The sequence below is a fragment of the Ananas comosus genome, linkage group 7 (genome assembly GCF_001540865.1).
Source record: "Ananas comosus cultivar F153 linkage group 7, ASM154086v1, whole genome shotgun sequence".
Taxonomy (NCBI): Eukaryota; Viridiplantae; Streptophyta; class Magnoliopsida; order Poales; family Bromeliaceae; genus Ananas; species Ananas comosus.
This window is the reverse complement of record NC_033627.1, coordinates 2,486,897-2,509,483: the sequence shown is the minus strand read 5'-3', so window position 1 is coordinate 2,509,483 and position 22,587 is coordinate 2,486,897. Positions and strand designations below refer to the sequence as shown.

Below are 22,587 nucleotides of genomic sequence, written 5' to 3'. Positions count from 1 at the left end.
TAATAAAATATTTTATTTATTTTTATATATAATATTGTGTTTTGTATATTACGATGAGTTTATTATGATGTATTTTTTGTGACCCTATCAATAAATGTAGAAATATATTTCAAATATACTTTTATTCTAACTCTATTTTATTTAATAACGTCAGATAGGCTTTAATACCAAACTAAGCGTAAGTTATTTAGTTTGAGGTAAAACTATTTTTTCGGCCCTTCGTGCAAGTAGAGATAAATTGAAAAGTTAAAAATAAAAGAGATTGCCCCCAAGATAGTATTTTCATGAACTTAAATTAAATACTTTAAAATCTGATGGAACAGGAACTAAGAATCTCTAATATTGATACTATATTAAATTATCTAAAATTTGAAATAATTGTTAATTTTTAAAAGTTTAAGTCGCTATATAAGGTTATTTTTTAATAATTATATTCAACATAGCTAAAGTTGATATGAAATATTACTAAACTTTATGAATAAATTTGTGTGTGCATGTGTGAAACAGAGTAGAAAATTTTAAATTTTACCAAATTTTATCATCTTGGTATGAACTTGGGACTTCTAAAAAATACTTCCAAAGTGATCAACAACTATTCTAGATTATAATTACTGGATTAGATCAAGATTGATAGCTTTGGTGATGTTTTCATAAAAATGACTGTATTTATCATATCGTTTTATTTAATAAGTATCGTATTGAAGGGTAAAAAAATGAAAATGAATAATATGTAAAAATGTACAAATATTGCTCAAACTCTACGCCATTTAAAATTGATAAGTTTTTCAAATTTAATTCACTAATAAAATTATTTAAAAATAAGAACTAGTCAAAATGAAATTTTAAAATAATAATAAAAGGGCCCAACCGGGTTCGAACCGGTGACCTATTGATCTGCAGTCAATTGCTCTACCACTGAGCTATGGACCCTCTGTGCATAAAGAGTTTAAAACTTTATTTTTATATAATAGAAACATTAGAATTTACCGACGAAAACACAAACCAATCAACCAAAACCCAAATCACACTGGAAAACTCAATTTAAAATCGTTCCCCCGCTTTGCAATTCATGGTTTATTACAACGATGGAAAAAAAAAAAAAATAGAAAAGCAAATAACAAGACATACTCTCCTTTTCTTATATTTTCCCCTCTATTCTCATCTCCATAGAGAGTAACACCTCCTAAGTTTCTCATACTATTTTCCATTGAATACACATCATTTTTCACAACTGCTGCTGCAAACTAAGGATGAAAATGGATCCGGGTTGATAAAGCCCCCGCACCTCGTGCGAAGTGAAGGGCAAAAGTAAGAAAAATAGATTCCCTCTGTTAAGAAAATAAAGTAGAAGGCATGGGCCGAACCCGCCAAAAATGTAGCAGAGCTGCAAAAGCGCGCTTCTGTCTCAACCCACTCCAGCTCCAGCCTGAATGAAACGATAAGAGGGTGTTTGGTTTCTACGTAAAATGAACTAAAAATTTATTATCAGCATAAAAACTAATTTTTCACTTGTTTGGTTCGACATAAAAACATATTTCTGTAAAAAAGATTTTACGGACTTAGAGAAAAATTAATTAAAGTTCTCATTTGTTATTATTTTTTAGCAGAAAAATAAAAACTCAAGCTGTATAAAATATTTTTATTTATTTTTTCTACGAAATCAAACAAATGTAGATTTTTTTTTTCAACAAAACAAATTTCAATGAAAAACTTTTTTTTTCCAACAATTCAAGTACTACAAAATACAACGATTTTTTTTTTTTGCGCAAAAAAATTTTACATTGAACCAAGCAAACACCCAGTAAAAAACAAAAATCTCAACCGACCCCAAATAAAAAAAAAAAAAAGGGTGAAAGGGGAAAGACTCCTCCCACAGTCATATCTATCCGCCTTACGAAGTGAAGTAGAATATCGGGATAAGGAAAAGATGGAGGAGCTTCAAGAAGGCGCAGGAGACAGAAATGAATGCCAAACCGTACACCATCCGCACCACCATCTTATCTATTACTTACAGCGCTCACAAACTTCGAACTGGATATGAATTAAGCAACAGAGAGAGAAAGGGGGCGGGGACCTATCACTATTCCCGCTTATTTATTTGTGGAGTTTGGATCCGAACATGCGCGGTATACATACTTACCTCTCAGGATTTGATCTGATTTTAAATTTAAAATAAAAATATATAAAATTTATCTGAATTATAAATTATTTTAAAATTATTATAAAATTATTTAAAAGTTTAATTTTACTATTTAATCTTTTTATTTGCTTATTTTGAGTCAGTCGGCCATAATTTTGACTTAAAAATTAAAACTAATTTCTTGCTTTAATTGATATATAGTCAATGAAATAAAAATAACACATTTATTTTTTTTTTTGAGAGAGAGATAGGTAGCATGCTATCCGCTTCGTTTATTTTATTTAGAAATAAATTTAGCTGAAAATATGAATCAACTATGATTCGATAGCAACATCAAAACATTAAAAAATAAAATAATAAATTTAAAATAATCTATAATTCAGAAATTATGTATATTTTTTAAGATAAATTTAACTGGAATTTCTGTTTCAAGCTGCACAAAATCCACGAGATGTAAATGGTTTATTTCATTATTTGGAAGGGGGTCATCATTCGCGTATTCTCACCGGGGTGTGTTCTCAACTTCTCATCCGATGCGTGAACCGGCTCTGCTTCGGCACGTGTGAGCGCATCCGCCCTTTCCGGTTTCGTGCGGAGGCGGGAACTCGAACCCGCACGCGGCGTGTGTCAACCTCCGCTTGCCACGTGTAAACGGAAGTCGCATCTCGCACGTTAAAACTCGTGGGGACATGAGGAACAGCGCGAAGAAGAGCACGGGAGTTGGAGTGTTTAGATAAAAATTGTAAAGAGACCCCTCATCTATACAACTTGTTGAGGCCGCCCCTGAAGTAATTTTTTTAAATTAATACATTTTCTAATTTACTAGATTAATTAACTATAAAATATCTAATTGACTCGTAAAATTTAAAAAAGTTTAACTTATTCAATTGAGAAATTTCAAATGACGTAAATAACAAAAATTGAAGGTGAGGACCTAGTTTAGAATTGACTGTAGTTGAGGGGGTCTCCATACATTTTTACGAACCATTTTGTAGACTCGGATAAGGTTTCACGTGGCGGTCGCATCCCGTATACAGTATACTGTAGGGGGATTAGATCTCCCAACAATAGTGGGACCTGTGTAGCGTGGCAAGGCAAGGGGACGACACGTGTAAAATATATTGATATTAGTGAATAGTGGAGCGCACAGGTGCCACGTATTATTTGGAAACTGTGATTTGCAATTTAATCAGAATAAATTATTATAATTTAATAGTTTCAGTAAGATTTTGAACTGTTATATTCTCAACACTCTAATGGCAATGTCCAATCCAAAATATTATGAACTGGACTGAAGATGTAAGTTGCAATATAAAACAATAATTTGATTTAAAGTTTTTAACCATTTAGCTTGTTTTTTTAGTTGTTTTGCACAATTTCGGAATGCATATAAGTTCAGAGTTCACATCTTACTCAAGTCTTGGATCCTTAGATGCAGATTGTTTCGACTTTTGGGTTATACAGTTTATTTCTAAATAAAATAAACGAAACGGATAGCGTGCTACCTATTTCTCAAAAAAAACAAAAACTTTTGGGTTCTACAAATTGTTTCCATGTGTTAATTTTATTTATGAGCATTTTTTGTCTCAATTACTTTCCAACTGTTAATTTTTCATGTGTTTTGATTGTTTTCTTATTCTGGGCCAGTTCAATTTATTAGATGTTGAGATGTGGAGAAACTCGAGTCTTCTAAGATTTTAAAATGTTTAAAGTCGTATCAAAATCAAGTCAAGTCAGATCAACAAAATATGAGTGGCGCAATCGTATCCGCTATATCTAAAAATATCAGATACTCTAGTTTGATTTGATCAGATCATCTAACATTTTGTCTATTAATTACAATATTAGTTGGCCCACCAAACTTCTAAATTTGCCGACCAATAATTCAATTTTTTTTTTTTTCTAAAGCAAAAACTAAAGGTCAACGTTAATGGTCTTAGTATATGCTTAAATCCATTGACTTGACCAACCACAGCCCACAACTTCGGCTTTTGGTGGGCCCATTGACACATCACCCCTTCTTAAACAAAACAACACACATTTCACGCTTCTTATTTTTCTAGAAGATGCAATGGTTTTTCCAAATAGAATTGGGTGCTATAATCTAGAAAACGATCTGTATGAAAAAAAGTCGTTTTTCGTCGCAGTTATTTCACAGAAAAATAATAATATCTACTTATATGAATACTTCTCTATGTTTACATTAAAAATTTATAAAATTTTGTTATGACATAAATATTAGGCTAAATTATATAAAATTTTTCAATCAATATACGTTTTTTCACTTTCCTCATATTATTCAAAAACCTACACTTTGTTATTTTTGAAAAAAAAATATATTCACGAGGGATACAGTGTGATAAAATGATCAAATTGTCCTCATCTTCTTCATCTCCCCCTCCCCAATCTTGCTCGTCCCGACGGTGAAGGAGGGCGAAGGCGTGTGTCTGGGCATGAACAGAAGGGTGGGCGAGAATGAGGCAGCAGCTGAAGGCATGTATGTGGATATGGACGAAGGTTTCAGGAATATTTTGGGTACAAAAATGAGATATAAGCGAAACCCTAACGGAACAACTGAGGGTGGGGGCTGAAGTGAACATTTTTTATTTTTTAAAAGAGCAAAGTGTAGATTTTTAAATAACAGAAGGGAAAAGTGAAAAAGCGAGTGGGCCGCGCCTCCTGTGCACTTCTCACCATCCACGCCTCCGACATCGCCGAGGCCGCGCTCGCCGTTGCCCTCTGGGGTAGGCGGGTGGGCCGCGTGCTCCCTCTCTCGCCGACGAGCTTCTCGGCGCCGAAAAGCGCTTCCTCTTTGTCGTCAGCGGCGGTGGTGTCGACCGCAGGTTTTTAGAAATGGGTTTGATGGATGCAAAATCTGCTGCAGTAGAGGTGAAGAGCGAAGGCGGAGGAAGAAAACGGGTTGCCGTTTTCGTTACCATTACGGAGGACTGCAGAGACGGTGGAGAAGGGTTGGAGAGAAAAAAATGATGGTAGCGGCACGGCCTTGGCACGGTCGGAGGCGAGGAGAGCCTGGGGTGCGGGTGCGGTCGAGGGCGAGAGTGTGCAGCCGCCTCCGCCTCCGCTGCCTGAAGAGAGAAAAAAAAAAAAAAACAAGAGAAAAAAAAAAAGAATATTTTGATAAGTTTGTTAAAAATTCTGATCGAATATGAAAAATTTAAAAAAAGGTCTAGTTTTATAAAAGTTTAAAACTTATGAATTATTTATGCAAATTGGCCTAATCTTTTTATGTAGATGGAAAGATACTGCATACCTACTCTCTNTGTATATGAAACATGTAACAGCTTATGTTTTTATAATTTTGTATTAAAAAAAACTATTGAATTGTAAAAACTCTCTTTATCAATAAATAAAGTGTTTTAGATTATACAATAGTTTCGTTCTTTCATAGAATACGATTACTAACTTTTTTTTTCTTTTTTTTTTCTTTTTTTCTTCAATGCATGAAATGTAATGAATTGTATGTGGCCTAAGCATAAAAAGTATTAAAACTCCGCAGTGCTCAATTTGTAAAGTTCAATTCTAAATGCGTTAAATTTGAAAGTTATAACGCTGCACGTAATCTATAATGCTTAAAAGGTCCATGCATAAAATTTACGTTTCTTTTTGACCTTTTTTTTAAGATTAGTACACCATGATTCTAAAGTCTAAGCTATTTGTTTTTCCAAATTTATAATGACTCATATGCACGTCTATTCACTTATTTTAAATTTTTGAAAAAAAAATATTTCAGCATCCAACTAAAATATATTAAAATATCCAACAATCACAAGAATAAAATTTTTATTTGCCAGCTCATTTAAATATAATTTTTTTCTATAAAAATTTTATAATAATAAATAATTTAATTTCTCGTCACAGTGATTGTGGCCTTGAATGCCCGAGAGTGGGCCCCACATGTCATTTACTCAACCGATATATTATATACGCCATTATTGTTTATAATAATAATTTTTTTTTAAAACGAAACATCGAGAAAAACCGTGAAGTCACAGGGGTATAACCATATAAAATTAAATTCGTTCTCTAAATACAATTATATTTTAAATCTCTGCATTTATTATAAATTCTTTCCTTTTTTTTTTCCTTTTTTGGCCTCTCATATATATTAAAATAAAAATAGAAGTAAAAAAAAAAAGTTTAACCCAGAAATTTTTACCAACTACGTATTTTTCAGATTTATATTAAAATTCCTAATAAAATCAAATTCAAATAATCTTGAATATATACTTCAAAAGCTAACTAAAGTATTTTGATCAAGAACTTAAAACAATTTAATTGATTAAAAATTTGTTGTTAAAATGCTCTTGTAAAACTCTATTCTACATAATTTTTTTTATTCCTTGTTAATACTCCTTTCTTTCTAAACTACATCTGCTTATGCAATATTATCTTTATATTTTGGATAAATTTTAAGTACCACCCATGTGATTTCGCGCTTTTTATTTTAGTGCTCTATGGTTTAAAATGTATTAATTAAGTGTGTCTGAAAGTATTGTATATAATTTAACAAAATATTAACGAAACATCTAACAAAAAGATAAAAATAAAACCACAGGACACTAAATTAATATATTTTTAACCACAGGATATTAAAATGAGAAAATGTGAAACCACGTGGGTGATATGTGAAATTTTTCCTTATATTTTTAAATATCTGAGACCAATTATTATAATAATAATAATTATTATTATTATCATCGCGGGATTAAATCCGGATAAACTCTAGATATTAACGGAGTCAAACAATAACACAACTTGTGAAACCGACACGTGGGGCCCGCTTATGTGGGGCCCACATGTCACTCGAATAGTCAAATACAACGAATTTGGGTTGTCGCAAAAAAGTCAAAAATTAAATTGAAACGGATACATCCCTCCGTTTTCTTCTATAAACATCCGCTCTTTTCCATGTGCTTTTCGCTGCCGCGTCCTCTCTCTCTCTCTCTCTCTCTCTCTCTCTCTCTCTCTCTCTCTCTCTCTCCTTTTTCCCCTCCCCTCCTCTCCTATTCTCTCTCGTATTAGAATCCTACTCCTAACCCAATTTAGATACATCTCCAATATGTACGTATACATCAATTACCAATACGTATGTATGCATGTATATAAACACCTCCTCTCTTTCTCATGGGCCTCTATGGAATTCATGATTTAGAGAGAGAGAGAGAGAGAGAGAGAGATTGAAGAAGAGATATAGGGGGGGAGAGACTAGAGAGAGAAAGACGAGAAAAAGAGATGGGGAGCAGCAGTTGTGTGGGATTAATGGCGGTCGTCGCGGTCTCGAGCAGCGTCGCGCTCGTCGCATTCCAGATCCACCGGCGGCTCACATCGGAGTTTCTCAAGAAGATCGAATCCGAACTCGGTACGCTAGCTTTTTTTTTTTTTAATTATATCGAAAATAAATGTATTGAATTTGGTCAGTTCACAGCTTATAATTCTGTTTGTAAGGATGTGGTACGGTTTTTTTTTTTTTTTTTTCCCGGAGAAATAAATTTCCAAATTGTCAATCACTTGTTCCTCTTTTTAACTTTTTATATATTAATTTAGTAATTGGGTAGGTGAAGAGACTACATGCCCAATAATGATTAGACTTTTCTTGTGGAGCACAACCACCTCCCCCTGCCTAATAATTTGATTAATAGTTTTTAATGCAGTAATTATATTCTTGCTTAATAATTGCATTAATCCTTTTTGTCCCGGCTAATTATAGGGAACGGTACTCAACGAATCCGACCCAAGAAGAAGGTCAGCTTCGCGGCCGACGTGATCGAGCCGTCGTCGAACAACAAAGAGTATCGGAGGCGTAGGTCAAGCGCATCGGCTCAGCCGATCGAATCGTCATAGAGATTTGATTGGTTGATACATCGACGTAGGGAGAACTTGACAATGTATAGGGAGTAGTCTAGTCTTTTCCTTTTTTTTTCTCTTTTTTAATGCTACAAGTTGAGAGCTCTTTCTTGTAGATTTCTTTGTATATTAAGCTTTTCCTTAATTAATTTTTTGTTTACACCTAATGTTGAAAGCAACACTTTTGTACCATATGAAATATGTGAATAGTTATTGCAACAAGTTCTCAATTTAGATCCTCTCGTGTTGTTTTCATGTTGTAGTCATATATAGGTCCGTACGTAACGTGTGGATATATTCTAGAAACTTGGAAATTATTCATGGTAATCCAACATTGCTTTTTCTCTCTCTCTCTTCTTTTTTTATTATTATTATTGTTACTTTTTGATTACTTGTATAGTTGTATACCCGCCCAAAAGAAAAATTAAAGAAAAAAAAATCAGATACACCATCTACCAATAGGAAAGTAGCCTAAACCCTCGAATTAATTTATGTCTAAAAATAAAATAAGAAAAGCAAGTTTGATTGGAGAATAATATTACTATATAAATTACTTGAACTTCATGAATGGGATAAAATTTACATTTCATTTTTGGATGTACGAAAGAGTGTTTTTCGTTTGAGATTGTGATGTATATTCCATTAACACTTCGATAGAAAAATATTATTTTATGAACAAATATAATATTATATAAAATACAGTAATTTGATGTAATTGAAATTATGCTGGAATATTATCAATAGCACTAAGCTATTGTTGCTATTAGTTTTTTAGCCCTTACATTGAGAAATGTGCGGCTAGGATAATATGGGCCCTCCTAAGGTTGAGTGAATGGTTGGTTGAATAGTATCATCTAACGGGTAAAAATAATCAAAGAGTTAAATCTAATAGTGAAAAACTCGATAGTATCAAATCCTTGGCGCTATGGATAGTATTCCAGTCGGACTCATGTAATTGAATTAATAAGAATAATGATTCCACCTTGAATTACATGAAAGAAGAAAAATATCAGCTTGGTAATAATCGAGATCAATTGTAATGGACCAACATGTCATTTTTCATGATCCTTGTGTGTTTTAAAAGTTGGGTTAATTATTGAGAAAATCACTCAATATTATGAATATTAAATAAAATTATATCATTATTTAATTATGTCCTAGTAGGATTAGCTAAAACATCAACTTTGTACCTCCAACTTGCACATTATCGTTTTCCTGATGAGCTTACCGGGAGTACGTAATCATGATAAATCTTCTATACCTATATATTAATTCCCAATATTTATAGCTGATGTGGTGCAATTTTTTTTTTTTTAGAATTTTTTTTCTTTTCTTCTCTCTTTCTTCATTTCTCTTGAGCCATTTTTCTTCTCTTAAGAATCTATACCGGTCTGTTAATACCTAATATTTATAGCTCATGGCACAACCTTATTTTTTTTGAGATTTTTTTTTTCTCTTTTGTTTTACATAGGCACGTCTATTTTCTCTTTCTTCGTCTTCCTTAAGCCATTTCTTTTTTTTTTCTTAAGAATTGTATGGTTGATATTCGGGATTCTAAATTTAAAAATCAATTGTTTCGTACTTCAAGCAGAGTTTAATAGATAAAACTAGTTCCTNTATATATAATAAAAAATATATTAAATAATTTTTTATTTTTTTTCTTTTTCTTTCAGCCAAACAACCGTCACGGAAAATTTTTTTTTTTTTCTTACAAACTATATTAACTCTATTTTTTTTAATGGTCCTTTGTCTTGCGTTGCATTTATTCGATCCTTTTTCCAATGGCCTTTTGCCTTATTTTTGCCATAGGTGAGACTAGGAAGATGGGAGAGCACGCAGAGCTCAACATCCTACCCGAAAAACAGCGGAACATCTACAACTACGTTGCTCAAAAACGCTGATCTTGCACATGATCCTTTTTTTTTTTTTTTGAGAGAGAGATAGGTAGCTCGCTACCCGCTTCGTTTATTTCATTTAGAAATAAACTTAGCTAGAAATCTAAATCAACTGGGATTTGAACTTGGATCTCGAGTACCAACCACCAAGCCCTTTGCCACTTGCTATAGGGACTGTCGGTATCTTGAACATGATCCTGATGTCGAAGAAGAGATGGAGCGCAAGGGTACTGTGGCGAAAGAGGAGGAGCAGCAATAGTATCATTTGTTTCTTTACTTCTTTTTTATTTTTTAGCTATATTGGTTAGTAAAATTCTGTATTATTTTTACTGTGTTAGATTGTATATTTTTTTGTCTCTTAAAAAAATATTGTATAATTTATTTTTTCTACTTTTATGACTTTTTTATTACTAGATGTAAGAATGTTGACAAAATTAGATTTATATAATAATTTAAAAATATCTTCATTTTCTTGAAATATAGCTTATATAAGAAAAATTAAGTCTTTGAGTGCTTTGATTTGTGAAATATTGTTTTTTGTTGGATTTTTTATCTAAACTTTTTTCTCTTCCTAAATAGTATAAATTTTGTTACTATTCAACTAAGTAGATTGGCATACTTATTCTTTTGCTATAAGCATTTTGTTACTAATCGGGTTCAATATATTAGTATACATAAATTTTTGCTGGAATCCAGTTCATTTGAACCATTTTGGTTTTCAAAATAATAGGAAATATTTGATTTAGTAGCTATATAATAAATTTACTTTAACTATATCTATCCGCTGCAACGCGCGGGTTACTACACTAGTTATTAATGATTCAGAGTCGCATTACTACTTTATCTCCAATGAAAATTAGATGTTCGAGGTCAGATGTGAGGAATGACCAAATCGGCCCAGGCGATATCTGGGCCAATTAAGCTTGCCATCGTAGAAATTTTTGGCCCGGAGCAAATAACTTTATTTTAAAAAAATTTATTCCTTATTATTTTTCTTAGAGATAAGTAGCATTCTACCTGCTTTGCTTATTTCATTTATAAATAAACTTAGCTGGAAATGTGAATCAACTAGGATTCGAACTTAGAATTTCGGATTTCAACCACCAAGCCATTTGCCACTTGCGCTAGGATAATATTAAAATGGACATTATTATTATATAATCCTATAACGTATTTGCTCTGCAGAAGATTTAAAATATAAGTTCATTTTTGAGCCCCTCCCACTTCGATCAGACACTATATTGAGTCCTGCTACATTCTAGACTCGCTGAACCACAAAATAAGATTAATACCGGGAAAGACGCAAGCCTTGCTTTGCAGAAAAAAATCTACAATATGTCATTCACATATTCTACGCGGCGTGTCCCAACCAATCATAATCTTTTCTTATAATTTATCTATCCTATCATAATTTATAAACAAATATTTTTATCATATTTTTCAGTTTAAATAATATTTGATTGACAAGATATAATTAAAGTGGTGTGATTTGTTGGCTTAAATGGGCCAGCATCCCGCCCTGTGGCGGGAGGTCATGTTGGGTCGAGTCGTGTTCGAAATGCATGAGACTGGGTGGGCGGAGTCATGTTCGAAGTGGCATGAGGCTAATTGGATCAAGTCACAATCGAAACTCGTGGGTGCTGTATCTGTATACTTTAAGTGAATTGATTGCGTATTTCTAAGCTTTCTATTGGCTTTTTGGAATCAGGAAAAAAAAAAAAAAGTTTCCGCACTGTATTTATTTAGATCTAAAATCAAGGTTGTAGTTCGGGCCTAGTACGGCCCAGCCCAACGGAACTCCTAGTTGTTGCCAATTGAACCAGATTCGACACGTGGAGCCCTCAGGGCCATTGGTGCCACGTAATTCTTACGTCAGCAGGGCCGGCGGGCCCACACCCTTTTTCCTGGTAATTTCTGCGTTGGAAAAAAATCTATAGACCGAGAGCAAAATTTCTACAAAGTCCGCAGATATATTATATTTTATTTTAAAAATTAATTTCATTACTTAGACAATACTGGTCTGTAAAAAGTGTGTTAAAATCGGCAACTTTGCCGCGGTTGGCACCTCTATTCCTCTCGATTTGATCCTACATATTAAGCTAGAATTTTCATTTGATGATTTTTTATACTGTTAATTTTTTTTATCAGAGCTTATGTCTAATTTTTTAGTCATAGTGAGAAACTAAATCATTATATAGGTCGTCCACCAGTATTTTATTAGAGATGTCTTTATCTAAACAACTAACTTCACTGTTTTCATTATGCAAATGATTTTAAGATCTACATAGTGAAGGAGTTGTCGGATTCCGGCGAAATGGTAAGGAAGAGGAGCGGTTCATAATTTTACTTTGCATCTGATGCGACCATATCCATATTAGTATATATTTTCTATCTGGGTATAGAATTATTGTTACTTTACAATACAAATTTTTAATTCTCGTTTTGGTACTAAATCTAAATTGGAGGTCCACAAAATTCTATTCTATTTGCCTTGTTTGGTAAATTATGAAAACTTATTTTAATATAATTTTATTATGATTTACATAATTTGAGAGATTTTATAGCTATTTTTGTAAATAATAATTAACTAAATAGCAAATGACCTCACCAATTCGATTTAAAATTATGTGAAAAGGATGAAAGTCATTTTATGAAGTCAGATTCTTTTAAATTACTTAAATTCTTATTAACTTACAGAACCAAATAGTTTTAAATTTTAATAAATAAAATTAAAGTTTTAATTCTATAGAATTTCGGGAATTTTCATTGGACGCTACCCGCATCGTTTATTTCATTTAGAAATAAATTTAGCAAAAAATGTGAATCAATTAAGATTCGAACTGTGGATCTCGGGTATGAACCATTAAGCCTTTTGCGACTTACTTTAGGGACGGTTATTTTTGGTGCAAAGAGTTACAAATTTTATGCTCTATAGATTAAAAGTTTTTGAAATATGCGGTGTACGGACCACGGTCTATGCAATAATTATGGTCTCTTCTTTGGAACGCAAAAGACGCGAGAAGCAGCGTTCGACACAATCCAACCAAATCCCGTTTCCGGTAACGGCTTCCGTTTCCCTCTCGTGCGTTCTCGCCTTCTCAGCGACGATCTCGCGGATCGTTCCGGAATCTTCGCGACGGTTCTTCCGGGTTCTAAGGATCGATCGAAACCCTTCCACTTTTCCCCTCTTTCAATCTCGACGATGGGATCGCGCGGCATCTGATGGGGCGAAGGGGGGCCCCCGCGGCGTCGTCGTCGTCGTCGTCGTCGGCGGCGGCGGCGGCGGTGCAGGCGAGGAGGAGGCAACCGGTGATACTGAAGGAGGCGGCGGTGGCGGGGCCGCGGCCGAGCGCGCGGCGGCGGATCGGGGAGGCGGCGGGGGGGACGGCGGCGGGGTGCGCGGCGGTGTGCTGCTGCTGCCCCTGCGCGGTGGTCGACCTCGTCGTCACCGCCGTGGTGAGGCTCCCCGCGGGGCTCTGCCGCCGCGCGATGAGGGCGAGGGCGGCGCGGCGGAGGAGGGCCAGAGCGCCGGGGCTCCTCGCCGCCGCCCCCGAACGCAGAGGCGGAGGCGACGCGGCCGCGGCGGCGGAGAAGGACGGGGTCGAGTTCTATCTCCACCTCCACCAAGCGGAGGCGGCGACGGGGGCGGAGGAGGAGGCGTCCGAAACCGAGAAGGAGATGTGGAAGAGATTCTACGGCGCCGGGTTCTGGCGGAGCCCGTCGCAGGTGGAGGACGAACGGTAACGGTTTCGTTTCGGATTTTTTTTTCTTTTTTTTTTTTTTCCTTGAGGTTTTTGCTCCTCACAAAAAAAAAAAAATCTTTCTATTCTAAATGGAAATTAATGTTGTCAAAAAACATAGATTTTAATATTATCAAAATAGTTATATTTCTCTGTTTTGATAATAGTAAAATTTATTTTGGCAAAATATCTTATCAATTCTCATCTCCATAATTGTATATTTTATCTTATTATTCGTCATTTCGATTGTGTGTATAGAAATTTTTATTACATCTGAGTGAATAATCGTGTGATCTAAAGGTGTCTATGTACGAGATACACAAGCTCTAAATCATCGTATGGATAATAAAGTTAAGAGAAATGCAACAGATTGCAAAAAAATTCTGAGTAATTTGTTTGTGTGTTTGTAAATTTATACTATGCATGATTAGACTAAATTTTTGTGGGCCTGCATTATACACATTTTAGGCCCCACATTCTGTTTTTTTTCTTACAATTTTCACTCGTTGTGGTATATATATATATATATATATATATATATATATATATAGAAATAGGTAGCAATTTTTTCGTTTCGTTTATTTTATTTAGAAATAAGCTTAGCTAGAAATGTGAATCATTTATCATTCGAATTTGGGTCTCGAATACCAACCACCAAATCTTTTTTCACTTACTCTAGAAACGGTCGGTCTTTTTGTGATATGAATTGTGGATAAGGATTATAGTTTATATAAGTCTGCGACTATTATCAAAGAAGTTTACGTACCAAACTTGTGCTTTCAATTTAGATGATCAAATGAACATTTTCTGAACGAATCTATTACATCCATGTCCACAGAATCATGAAAAAAAAAAGTCATCGAAGAATCATATTGTTATATTTCTATAAAGCTGGAAATATTGCAAATGTCCATGTAAGTCTTAATTGATATGCGTTGGTGATGTTGGTGTTCTTATTGTCCCTTTCAGGTGACAACATAGCCAATCTTAATCTGAACGCTAAAATGGTTTGATATGAGTTGGTACGAAAATTCTTTTATTGTGATTGCAAGTTAAAGAACTTAATTTTTTTAATTCTTTTTTTTTGAGTAAAAATTAGAGAAAAAATTATTCCCAGCCAATTTTAATCATTATCTTTTTAGATAAAAGTAGCCAAGTTACTTATTTTATTTTTTAAAATAAACTAAGTTAGAAATGTGAACTTGAAACTTAAAACTTTTAGAGAATTGTGTTAGGGATAATTTTAAAAAATTGAGTTTGAAGACTGAATATACAATACTGGGCATTTAATTATTTTTTCTACTCATCAAATATTATGTTTTGTTTTAAAAAAAATGCGTAGAATAAAATATTTTTTAGCATCCAATCGAGATATGTAGAATAAAATATGTTTAAGCATCAAATCCAAACTAAGACAACATCGAATCAACTACTCCTTTTGTAAATGCCCTTTTGTCTATTTTGGGCATCAAATTCTAATCACATGCCAAACCAAATCTGATTACTCCCAAACGAAGAAAATTCTGCTGCACTTGTACGATCACTTTATGAACAAAAAGCCAATGGAATTGTACACAGATCTGACATGGAGCAGTGGCTCGTGGGAACACTATTCAATGAGCTCGTATGTAGAAGCTTTAAATGAGTCAAACCAGCCATTTGCCCAGTCAACAGCGTCACACCAAAAATTATGACTTTTGGGGCCTATTTATTGTAATAATAATAATAATAATAATAATAATTTTTGATTCTTGCTGTAAAATTAGTAAAACAAGAAAAATAAAAATTATAGTAAAATATTTCTAATAGCACTAGTCTTAGTCGGACTCGCAGAATAAAACAGTGGTAGGAGTTGGTCTCTTTCGATATATTATTTTCATTTTTTTTGTTTCGTTTATTTTATTTAGAAATAAATTTAATTGTAAATGTGAATTAACTAAAATTTGAACTTGGGATCTCGGATACCAACTATCAAGTCCATTACCATCTGCTCTAGGAACAGTCGGTTTCTTTTGATATATTATCTCTTTTTAAATAAGGTACTTATAACACACCACCATTGTCTAGTACGGTGCAAGTAAAAAGTTGGGGATTGGACTATCGCATACTCCTATATTGAAGGTTCAATTAAACCATCCGAAAAATAACTCGGCTTAAATTCTGTCAGCTCAGATTCTGCTGGAATCCAATTGAAACTTTTCATTTTATACGATAAAGGCCGGTAACAATAAAAGAGTTCTTAGGGGTTGACTGTCCCACGGGGGATAGAAAAGTATATTTGTATATGCTCTACCTCACCCTCAACACCAACAAGGGCCGGCGAATGAGTAAGCCAGCTCGGTATTCAGCTCACTCGCGCTCGATTCGGAATTAAATAAATCGAGCTTAAGCAATTTTTTTTTATTTTTTATTTTTTTTTTATTTCAAGCAGAGCTTGATACATTACCAGGCTCACTCGAATTAGGCTCGAAAAGCTCGTGTGTGTGCCATAAGGACTACTATCATCTTCACCGCCCAAAAACTTAATAACACCAACGACTTATGCTTAGTTTGGTATTGAGATGGATCTAACGCTATTAGACAGAATAGAGTTGAGAAAAAGCATGTAGGGAGAGCGTGTAGGGATATGCTTCTGCGTTTTTCGATGGAATCACAGAAAATATATCGTAACCGACTAACTGCAATATGCGGAACGCAATATTACATACGGAAACAAATAAGGTATTTTCTCATCGTCTAATGCTAATGCTATTTACAAGCATTCCGGCCCAATTAATAATTATATATAATATATAATTTATATTATTTATTTTAATTATATTTATATAGAATTTTGATTATTGGGCATATTTGCTGGCCTATAAAACCAAACAAGCAAATCCCTATTCTAATTACTCTCTCTCCCCCCTCTTTTCCATTTTGGTCGCATAATTGATTTCTCTAATTTTTTTTCTTCATATATAATTTTGTATTCATACGTTTTATTTTGTATGTTAAACTATTAGACATATTTATCTAAAAATTAGATTATACATTGCGTAATGTTAAGAATTTCAAGCAGCTCGTTTAGGGCTCAAGCTTGCTCAAATCGAAATTGGGCTCGCTTGACCTCGGCTCCAATTAATTCAAACCGAGCTTGAGCTTAAATTTAATTTTGAAATTAATTTCAAGCCAATCTTGAGTTAAGATAAGCTCGCTCAAGCTTGGCTCATTTCCACCCCTAGCACCAATCACGCGCCGTAGGGCATGCTTGATCAGGTCGTATAATGGCCTGGGTCATTTTGGACCAGTTGCGAGCCTAAATTAGCGACCCAAATTTCAAACCGGGTCGGGTTCAAACATCAAAAAAACAATAAAACTCGGCCCAAATTAGGCCCGGTCCATAAACAGGCCCGTTTGCCAAGGTCAACTGCGGTCCGTGGTAGACGTGATAGACCGGGTCTAGCCGACTTTTTTCCCGCCGTATACCAACAGTGGTCGTGATCTCCCTCCGAACGGCAGAGGAATAATTAGGGTTACGACCACAAAAAAAAACGCGAACAAATCCCCCATACCATTTCGACGAAGAAGAGAGAGAGAGAGAGAGAGGGGGGAGAGAGAGAGACGGGGTCCCCTTTTCCCCTCTCCTCGCTTCGCATCGTTGCCGCTTCAATGGATTCCGAGCTCCGCATCCCTTGAAAGATCCCGATCATCCGATCCTTTAACCCTAAACCTTGTTCAATCCCTCGAAGGTACGCGTCGATCTCCTTTCTCCCCTCCATTTCGTGATATTTTTCCTTTTCTCCTTCGTTTTTAGTATCAGTTTTTGTTCACGATCGCTTGCTATTTCCCCTTCTTCCCGGCGCTCAATCGATTTGGTGTTTCTTTATTTCAGTTTGTGTAATTTCCTAGATTATTCCCCCTCGCCGTCCGCGTACGTGTCGATTGGTGTGCACGTTCGATTTTCAGGGTTTAACTTAGTACCGCTGCGTTATTCTTCTTTGGTAAAGGCGCCGCTTTTATTCTTTTGATCGAGTTCGGCGGATGTTTGTTGGGTTTGTTGATTAATTTGCTTGGTCGTTTTTGGGATATAACATCTAAGTATGATTCCTTCCACCAATTCTATGTTTAGTTTTGTTTATTTCCTTGTCTAAGTCGATTTATCTTGGAAATAATATTATGAGGTAGGGGCGAATCCTAGGATGGAGGAGACCGCGAAGATGGAGAGCCACTTGTCGTCGGCCGCCGCCTTTGTCGAAGGGGGCATTCAAGATGCCTGTGATGATGCTTGCAGCATTTGTCTCGAAGAGTTCTGCGAGAGTGATCCCTCAACGGTGTGGTTTCTTTCGAGTTCTACTTCAATTTTTATCATTATGTTTCCCCCTTTCTGATATTTAAATTAGATTGTTCGTGAATTGCAAACATTTTGCTGATCCCCCAGGTGACTAGTTGCAAGCATGAGTTTCATCTGCAATGCATTCTCGAATGGTATTCTCTGCCTCACTGTGGCCTTTTTCTTTTGTATTTGATGGCAGTTTCATTCTAGGCATTTCTAGTTTGCTGTGGAGAAATTCTGGTGACATGAGATGTCCGAGTTACCTTAGTTCTTCAAATTTATTTGCTTGTCTTCGAGGATGGGATTAACGTTTGCTGTTAGTTATGGATTTTTAGTGCTTCATCCAGAAAGTTAACTGAATTTAACGGCTGAAAATGTCTTTGTTATTATAATTTCTTGATAACTCTAGCACTTTCCTCTTAAATTTTCATTTCTTTTCCTCATGGATCCCCTATTCTCTAATATGGTTTTATACCAACTTCTATGTTCCTTCTCTTTATGTGATTTTCTATGCACTTTCCACCATAATAGTTTGTATGTTGATTCAGGTGCCAAAGGAGCTCCCAGTGCCCCATGTGCTGGCGGCCCATCAGCTTGAAGGACCCTGGCAGGTTTGACTGTTTAGTTTAATCTGCTCAAAAATTTATTGAAAGTTGTTTTATTTGATTATGTTGTTTGATTTTGTTCTTCCTGCTGATTGTAACAGCCAAGAACTACTTGAGGCTGTCGAAGAAGAAAGAAGTTTTAGGGTCAACCGATCACGAACTGCTACCATTATTCATCATCCAGTGCTGGGTGATTTTGAACTGCAGCATGTATGTAATTAGATCTATAATTAATGAATCTTATTGAACTGTACACATACATATAGAATCTTATTGAACACCGCCCAATATATCCTTTCAGTTACCGGTAGGGGCAGATGATGCTGAATTTGAAGAGCGTATTATTCAGCACTTGGCTGCTGCAGCTGCAATGCGCAGAACATCTCACACTGCTAGGAGAGAGGGCCATCGTGGTAGATCATCAGCAGTTCATGGTCGCCCACAACTCCTTGTCTTCTCAGCACATCAAAATGCTCCTTCTGTTGGTTCAGTCTCTGCATCTTCGGCTCGAAGTGAAAATGAGCCAGTCCCCACTATAGTTGCTGATAATCCATCAGCTTCTTTTGCTGCGGTGGAAGAGGGTTCACCACATGAAGCTTCGCCAATAAACTCTGCTCCAGTTGATCCAGCTGCAGCCTCTCCATCCATGAATAGTGCTACTTTTGCTAGTAACAGGTAATTTTCGTGTCCATGTGTGCCTATATATGCTTGCACTTTCTTTTCAAATAAGTTGCTCCTGTAGGTTTCTAAGGCTGTTAAGTTTTTTTTTTGTTTTTTTTTTTCCACTCTCTCTCTCTTAGTCAATTTTTAAGCTTAAGAATGCTGCTTTCTAAATTTTTCATTATAGTCCGTCCATTCAATGCCTGTTAGGAGACCAGTAGAAGTCCAATGTCGCTGCCATGTGGGTGTTACCTCTATACACATGGCAACCATTTGGCTCGAGGACTAAAGTTAAATTTGCAAACAAGTTAAAGGACTTGAGGTGGAATTTAGCTATTAGCTTTTCCTATCTGGGACTTTGTGCCTTATTTATGTTTCGTTTTTATTTTTTGTACTTCAGGAGTTCTGCTGGGCAATTTTCTCCTGTAAGCCAAGATAGAGCCGGACCATCCGACCTGCATTCCTTTTCAGAGTCTTTAAAGTCTCGCCTGAATGCAGTCTCAATCAGGTAATCTCTAGTTTCATGTGTTTAAAAGTACAAGCATATGAACAATAATTGATAATCCAAGTTTCCTTATCATGAATTTGCGGCTATCAGATACAAAGACTCTATAACAAAGAGTACAAGAGGATGGAGAGACAGACTGTTTTCTCGGAACAGTGTTATATCTGACTTTGGTTCTGAAGTCAGGAGAGAGGTCAATGCAGGAATTGCTACTGTGTCACGCATGATGGACCGGCTTGAAACGAGAGATAATGTTGGACCATATACGGCTTCTACTCCGCTAGGCAGTCAAATTCATTCTGCCAGGGAGGCAAGTAATGAGAGAGTTACATCAAATAGCACTGCTCTTCTAAACAATGCTACTCCATCTGCTTCTTGTGCTGCAAGTTCTGCTCCAAAATAAGCTAGTATGTGTTCAGTAAAGCTCTTCATATGCCCCTGGTATTGGTTCCTGTAGTTTTATTTAGTTTTAAGTATACAATATTAGTTTCTGCTTGTTTAATCAGAAATTGTAAACTAACAACTTTAGGATTTACTTCTCTATGATGCTCTAAGTTATGATGAGTATCATAGTGGAGGTGCCCCCTTGAATCATTGAGTCTTAAGGTGTATTCAAGTTGTGACACCTGATTCTTAGTTAACATGCAAATATGAAATCTGGCTGATTTGTTGAGTGGGAGTCCTTAATTTTATTTGCAAATTTTACCTAGTTTTTTCCCCTCAACTGATCTGCCATCTCTCTTAAGTTGTTAGCAATGTTTTGCTGCAAAGAACCCCTTCATGTTAGGAAACTGTAATGGTGGACATGAGCTTGGACGGAATGTCTTGTTGCGTCATAATGTTGAGAGACAACAACTAGGAGATCTTTAGTTTACAAACCTAACTAAAATCCTTTGCTAGGTGATGGAAATCATTGCCATTTAACCTTTGATTGAGACTAGATCAATTGCCATTGATTAACTTGCCAATTTGGTGCTTGAGAGCGGTGTGGATTGGTTGAAGGCATAAGTAACTTTGTGATTTGTGAGAAATTGTCGCATCCTACTGTCAATCGGTCATCGTGGAATAAAATATTAGAAGGCATTATAAGACGTACGAAAAGACTTCTTGAACATGTTCTGGTTGCTACATGTGTTTTCTGGATGAGTCAGATATGTGGAAGATAATGTTGGGAAAAGATGTTTAACATGACTGATTATTTTAAGAATTAGTTTAGGAGGCACAGTTGGTTCTTTGATGTATGTTTCTTGCTTCTTTTTTTTCGTGTGTTTTTTTGGTAGTCTTTTACCTGTTCAACATAGTTGTCATCCTGCATTCAGTGACATTCTTGAAGTTTACTGTAACGACCCGACCTGTAACGACTCGCCCCACTAGCAATAATAATTCGTTGGATACAAACCATCGGCCTAAAATGCTTAAATTCAGTTATTATTACTAGTGTTTCCGTCACTTATAAACCCATATAACACTCTCCCACATTATCCGATGTGGAATTATTGGGATGTCACTTACTCCCTTCGTTACATTTTTTATTGCTAGCGGATCCACTAGCAATAATAAGTCATTGGGCCCAGTTTTTATTACGAGTGTGTCCATCACTTATGCTTTGGTTGCTATTCTCTTCGGATGTGAGGGGTATTGTTCTAACTTAAGATTGTCGAGCAGTCATCTTGTGAACTCATATATATTGCTAAGAGTTTTGTTTGCCTTGTAGGTATAACTAATGTATGTCATATCCATGTCTGCTGTAGGCAATTGTTTAGGGGCGATATGGGGATTTTCTTGTTTGATTAGAACCAAGTAATTTGATTTTAGACTCTTAATCTCAATAGTTCCGACCTTTTAGCATAGTAAGTTCCACGCTTTAGGTTATTTCTTAGATTTTGAGGAAAATTGATTTATAGGCCCTATAAACTAAACCATTGTATCACCTTTAGTAACTATAGAGTTATACTGAATGAGATAACCATGCATCTTAACAGGCCCCAAGTAGTTGTACCAGACTAGCTATTATCTATATATCATGGCATTGCAATGACGAATTGTTGATTAAAGTGCTTTCAACATGCTTTGTGCTAAATTATTTACATAACACTTAGATCTTGATGCTTATTATTTCATTTGTAGTTCTTTATTATCTTTTGATCAAGTTTACTGCAGAATACATGCTGATGATTTTACTTTTCCTTTTCTATTTTTTTTGTGCTCTCTCCATCTGTTGTACTGTATATTAGAAAATATCCAGCTATTAATCAAAGTACGCCATTATGTTTGCAATATTTCAGGGCATAATCTTCAGCAGTTAATGTCGAATATACATAAATGCTTCACCGTGGATGCCTCGGAGGTGCATCTGGCTGCTGGATAAGTTATAACGAGCTTTCTTAAAAGATTCTTTGTTTGTTTTTGTAACCTATGGATTATGGACTGATAAATATGTTTGTAAGTAGCACGTGGCATATATAATGCTTACTAAGATATTACCTATGACTTTTATAGAATAACTTATGGAACTAATAACACAAATATTATCCTACTACAGATCATAGAATTATTTGATGTAGATGAATGGCAGCACCTTGAATGTTGCTTTTTTGTTTTTTAATTTTAATTCTCGACCTTCTGCAACAATAGTCTGTGTTGCGCTGAATTTATCGGGTAAAAGCATGAAACATGATTTTGATTTCAAGAATATTGACTTTGCTGCTTATTGATTTGCTGGTAAGATCATTTTCCAGCACGTCCAACTTTTATTACATGGTCCCTGATGGTCAGTGTCTCTTCTAGTTGGGTCTTATCTCTATACACAGTGGAAATGCAAAATGGTACATTGCATGGTTATAGTACTTTTATTAGCATCTC

General features: G+C 35.3%; 3 protein-coding genes, 1 long non-coding RNA gene and 1 other non-coding gene across 9 annotated transcripts; 3 read left to right on the top strand and 2 right to left on the bottom strand.

Moving 5' to 3' along the window:
- TRNAC-GCA lies at window positions 859–930 on the bottom strand. The gene has a single exon. It is a non-coding gene; the product is annotated as a tRNA-Cys (tRNA).
- Window positions 1,014–2,081, bottom strand: LOC109713078. Its single transcript, XR_002217039.1, has 2 exons — window positions 1,896–2,081; window positions 1,014–1,426 (listed from the first exon to the last, which is right to left on the bottom strand). It is a non-coding gene; the product is annotated as an uncharacterized LOC109713078 (long non-coding RNA).
- LOC109712477 lies at window positions 7,109–8,244 on the top strand. Its single transcript, XM_020236058.1, has 2 exons — window positions 7,109–7,520; window positions 7,869–8,244. The coding sequence occupies exons 1-2, from the start codon at window positions 7,394–7,396 to the stop codon at window positions 8,000–8,002; spliced, it is 261 nt and encodes an 86-aa protein (XP_020091647.1). The 5' UTR covers window positions 7,109–7,393; the 3' UTR covers window positions 8,003–8,244.
- On the top strand, window positions 12,823–14,022 carry LOC109712540. Its single transcript, XM_020236147.1, has one exon. The coding sequence runs from the start codon at window positions 13,123–13,125 to the stop codon at window positions 13,642–13,644; it is 522 nt and encodes a 173-aa protein (XP_020091736.1). The 5' UTR covers window positions 12,823–13,122; the 3' UTR covers window positions 13,645–14,022.
- LOC109712941 (E3 ubiquitin-protein ligase RHF2A) lies at window positions 17,145–22,375 on the top strand. Of its 5 annotated transcripts, none has more exons than XM_020236762.1 (10): window positions 17,146–17,371; window positions 17,515–17,720; window positions 17,808–17,953; window positions 18,061–18,107; window positions 18,504–18,566; window positions 18,662–18,770; window positions 18,862–19,235; window positions 19,621–19,728; window positions 19,819–20,132; window positions 22,011–22,375. In XM_020236762.1, the coding sequence occupies exons 3-9, from the start codon at window positions 17,822–17,824 to the stop codon at window positions 20,126–20,128; spliced, it is 1,143 nt and encodes a 380-aa protein (XP_020092351.1). In that variant the 5' UTR covers window positions 17,146–17,371; window positions 17,515–17,720; window positions 17,808–17,821; the 3' UTR covers window positions 20,129–20,132; window positions 22,011–22,375. The 5 variants fall into 5 exon arrangements, with proteins under 5 accessions (XP_020092355.1, XP_020092351.1, XP_020092353.1 ...); XM_020236764.1 differs by having other exon boundaries at window positions 17,804–17,953; XM_020236766.1 differs by lacking the exon at window positions 17,515–17,720 and having other exon boundaries at window positions 17,145–17,371; window positions 19,819–20,166.

What these genes read in the sequence shown, in the direction of transcription:
- LOC109712477 (XM_020236058.1), top strand. Translation starts at nt 7,394, where the DNA reads ATGGGGAGCAGCAGTTGTGTGGGATTAATGGCGGTCGTCGCGGTCTCG. An exon ending in GAAGATCGAATCCGAACTCG is followed by an intron (nt 7,521 to 7,868) that starts GTACGCTAGCTT and finishes GGCTAATTATAG; the next exon opens with GGAACGGTACTCAACGAATC.
- LOC109712540 (XM_020236147.1), top strand. Translation starts at nt 13,123, where the DNA reads ATGGGGCGAAGGGGGGCCCCCGCGGCGTCGTCGTCGTCGTCGTCGTCG.
- LOC109712941 (XM_020236766.1), top strand. Translation starts at nt 17,822, where the DNA reads ATGGAGGAGACCGCGAAGATGGAGAGCCACTTGTCGTCGGCCGCCGCC. An exon ending in CTGCAATGCATTCTCGAATG is followed by an intron (nt 18,108 to 18,503) that starts GTATTCTCTGCC and finishes ATGTTGATTCAG; the next exon opens with GTGCCAAAGGAGCTCCCAGT. An exon ending in GCTACTTTTGCTAGTAACAG is followed by an intron (nt 19,236 to 19,620) that starts GTAATTTTCGTG and finishes TTTGTACTTCAG; the next exon opens with GAGTTCTGCTGGGCAATTTT.